General features: G+C 38.4%; 1 protein-coding gene across 3 annotated transcripts in view; it reads left to right on the top strand.

Moving 5' to 3' along the window:
- The window catches only part of cenpp (centromere protein P), a 116,312-nt gene that overhangs the window by 111,608 nt on the left and 737 nt on the right, over positions 1-3,967 (top strand). For all 3 annotated transcript variants that reach the window (XM_067586439.1, XM_067586441.1, XM_067586440.1), the window contains exons 7-8: positions 3,159-3,238; positions 3,317-3,408. In XM_067586439.1, coding sequence (XP_067442540.1) covers positions 3,159-3,238; positions 3,317-3,408 — 172 coding nt within the window. The remainder of the gene's footprint in view (positions 1-3,158; positions 3,239-3,316; positions 3,409-3,967) is intronic.

The raw sequence follows: 3,967 nt of genomic DNA, 5'->3' as shown, positions 1-3,967 counted from the left end.
GAGAGTGAGAGAGAGAGAGAGAGTGAGAGAGAGAGAGAAATAAACAGAGAGAGAGACAGGTCTGACATCTGTCTTCCTGTGTGGGAGAGGTCACCGCTGACGGGATATCAGAGAAATACATCAACGCACGCAGACAGAAGTTAAATATTCTCGTGTTGAGCGGTGAAAACGACCAAAAACATCTCAAACAAAACAGGAGGCTTACCAAAACACGCCGATAGAAACAGAACACCGGTTCAGTTTTGTGGTGAAAATTAACGAGAACGTCTCCAGACGAGGAGAAAGAGTCCACAGCTGCATGTAGGACAGAGGTCAGAGGTCACGCAAGACCAAACATCCCACTTCAGTGTCGAATGCAAAGACTTCTCTGCAGCATGTTTAAATAAAACCTCAGAGGACAAATCCTAAATGTCCTCAAAGCCCAAAGTACATGATGATGAAAATCTGCTCGACTGTAATGTGAGTTTAAAAAAAAAAAAAAGAAAATCATACTGTCACCACAAGATAATAATGACAGCAATAAACTGAACACACATAAATATTTCAGTGGTCATTTTATTAAAGTACTTAATTGCAAACTTCTGGTACAGTGAAACTGAACAGACTTTTTATTTCCAGAAGTTCGTCTCGGCCCCAGAGAAGACACAATATTTGTGTCCTATATTTAGATAGTTGAGTAATTTGAACTTGAACTATCAGCAAGATCCAAGAATAAAACCATTAGCTTGACTAGAAGGTTTTTTTTATCTCAGACGTCCCGGAAATGAATGTTTCTATGTGTTTACACTGTGTCGTGTCCTCAAATATAAACAACACTTCTGAAAATAAATGGACAAAAAAAATTCTTATCTTTAAGATCAATTTAATGCGAAGTAAGACCCGAAGCTCAGACCGATGAAAGTTTAACATCAACATAAATCCATATTAATGAGCGGGCTATATTAACATTTAAAATGAGAGACAGAGACAGGAAGTTGTTGAGCAAGACCCCAAACTCATCAGCTGTGGTGATGTCATACATCACAGGTGCGTCTGTCTGCGTTTATGCAGCCAAACTGACCGTATGTGTTTACAGCACCAGTCAAACCATTGAAGTAAATGGGAAGTTGTGTCTAAACTGTTGACTGGTACTGAATGTTGAGCTGCATTTTGTTATTTATTGTCCCTTTTTTCCACTGTAAAACCAGAATTCAGTAAGAGCCGTTAAGTTGAAAAATATGATGAGCCAGCTGTTGATGAAGGTCACATGATTTATCACAAAATATCCAGAACAAGTTCCTGTAATTTCTCAGTTTAAATACTGCAGAGAAGGACAAATATTTTATTATATTTATGCACTTCAGCTTGTAATTTTACCACCTGGTCCAAGACGTATATAACCGTTTTTTCAAAAGAGGGTCACAATCAGAAATATACCACATAGATATTTCTGAGTGCTCTTTTCACACTGTGGTGAAAGTGTGAATGGAAAGAAAAATGTGATTAAACGTAGTCGACTGACGTGGTCTCGCATTCAGTCTGAAAGCTGAGCGAAGTAACGAGGAGTCAGGGGAGCTTCTGCTGGAGGAAACACAGAGATGTGTTTGCTTTTGATTAATTGTGACTAATGCGAGCAGATTTTATTTATCTTACAGTCATTTGTTCGCGTCTGTTGATGATTATATTCCAGTCACACAGTTTAGCTGCTGTTTTCCTCAAAGACAAACATGAGCAAACATATGGAGGAACAAACTGTGAAGACGTGCTCAGGAAAAACAGTAGAGGACAATAAAGACCTGGTTCAGGGAGTAGAAACTCACAGCAGCCTGAATGTGATTACAGACAACACACACACACACACACACACACACACACACACACACACACACACAGCTGCAGATACCATTTGGTTGAGTCACCTGGACACACCCCTCACCTGTCGGACACACACCTCTAATGACTGAAGAATACTAGAAAACGCTGTCTGGAGGGATGTGTGTGTGCGTGTGCGTGCTGCTCAGTGAGTCGAGCCTATTAAATAAATGACATTTACAGTTTATTTTCAGACTGATCAGATTTCACTTCAGAAGCAACAGAACCTCATTTGTAAACTCAGAAAACTCAACACCCCCAAAGACAAATAAATCTTCTCCTTCAGAACTTTGTCGAGGGTCATAAAGTTCACAAATGTTGCATCTGAAGTGAAATCTGATCACAAATGTTCCTCTGCTTCGACTGAACGTTTCATTTGTAACGTTGATGGAACAACAACACGACTTCACACTGTAAATATTCTCTCCTCTTGTTTCTTCTTCACTAGTTGTTAAAGTGTAGCCTGTAAAAAACTCTCTGTATAAACCGTTTAGATCATTAAACAGATGTTGTAGCGCCCCCCGCAGGCTGACTTTGAAAATAGTGGAAAACAGCAGTTTCTTCCAGTAACTCTGTTCATTACTGGCTGGGAAACAACTGATACTTAACTGGTTATTTGTCCAGAACTGAAATACATTTGCAAACAATCTTTTAAAAAAAAAAAAAAGTCAGAAATCATCATCATGAGTAACTGTGCATAACTTTTCATGACATAAAAACATCACTAGACTGAAAGAAGAGTTTTAATATACAGTGATAATCATATGTGGAGGTTATGATTGTGTATTGAATAATAATAAGTAGAGCTGCAGCTGACAATTATTTACATTATCAGTTATTCTGAGTATTATTTTCTTGATTCATCGTTTTGTCTGTAAAATGTCAGAATACATGAGCTCATCCTCTGTAATGTCTCAAGTCCAAGGTGACATCTTCAAATGTTTAGTTGTCCAAAATAAAAGAAAAAATGACTTTGTTTACTATCATATGATACATGAAAGCTTCAAATCATCAAGTTTGAGAAGCTGCAACCAGTAAATGTTTGGCCTTTTTTGCTTAAACTAACTATTATTACTATTGTTATTATAATTAGTAATTATACGAATTATTCATTTATCAAAACAGTTTAATTGCAGCTCTAATAATATTCAGGCTGGTTGTCGTCAATCCTAAAACCAGTTTACAGCTGCATCACTTTACCAGCTGCTGCTTCAGTGCTCATTATCACAAGTGTGAGTGTCGGGACTTTAATAAACACATGATAACATCAAGACTGAGTCTCTCTCTCTCTGTCTTCATCTCTGCAGGACAAGTATCCATCTGTCGTCTCTCTTCCTGGAGGCTGCAGGTCAGAGGTCATGACCCTGCATCATCCCGAGCTTCCTGGGTAAATACACGGACACTGATGCAGCACAGAAACACAGTTAAAGTCGTCTCTGCTGACCGTCTCTGTTTGTGTTTACAGCTGCGTTTTATCAGTTCATTGGTCAGTTGAGGTTTCCAGAGAGGGCGGAGTCACTCCGAAGATCGACCTGCTGACAAAGATCCCAGAAAAAGGTGAGATGTTCCTCTGTCAGTTTACCTGAACTCACCGAGATCTACGGACGGGAAGATAAAACAAACACTCACAGCAGGCCGTTTACTGTTGTGTAGGGACACAATGAATCAGAGGTTCTTCAACTAGAGGGAAAAAACAAATTCACCAATCTAACAAAAATTAAAAAGAAATGCTATAAAAATTTGCTCTAAAATTACAAAATTTAGTTTTGATAGACACCTGATAGCTGATGAGATAATGTTGGATTTATGTATTTACTAAAAACAGCACTGTCCTGTTTTTCTTATCTGCATCTTTACCTCTAAATCCAACATAGATTAAGTGATTTTTCTCTGTAAAAAGACACAGAGAAGGTTGTGTTTATTTCTTTTCAGCACTGAGGTTTTCCTTAATGATGCCTGATTATAAGATTATAAGATTTTGAAAGATGAGGGGACACGTCTCCCCGTCCTCAGTGGAAATAACACTGTTCACTGTAGAGCCCTTTTCTCAGACTGTAACAGATCAATTATTGATTCATCAGGAGACCAGCAGGTAAAATGTCAACTCGAAACAGCT

The sequence above is a fragment of the Thunnus thynnus genome, chromosome 4, assembly GCF_963924715.1.
Source record: "Thunnus thynnus chromosome 4, fThuThy2.1, whole genome shotgun sequence".
In the NCBI taxonomy this organism is placed as follows: domain Eukaryota; kingdom Metazoa; phylum Chordata; class Actinopteri; order Scombriformes; family Scombridae; genus Thunnus; species Thunnus thynnus.
Note: the sequence above shows the minus strand (reverse complement) of the source record. Positions and strands in the feature narration are given on the sequence as shown.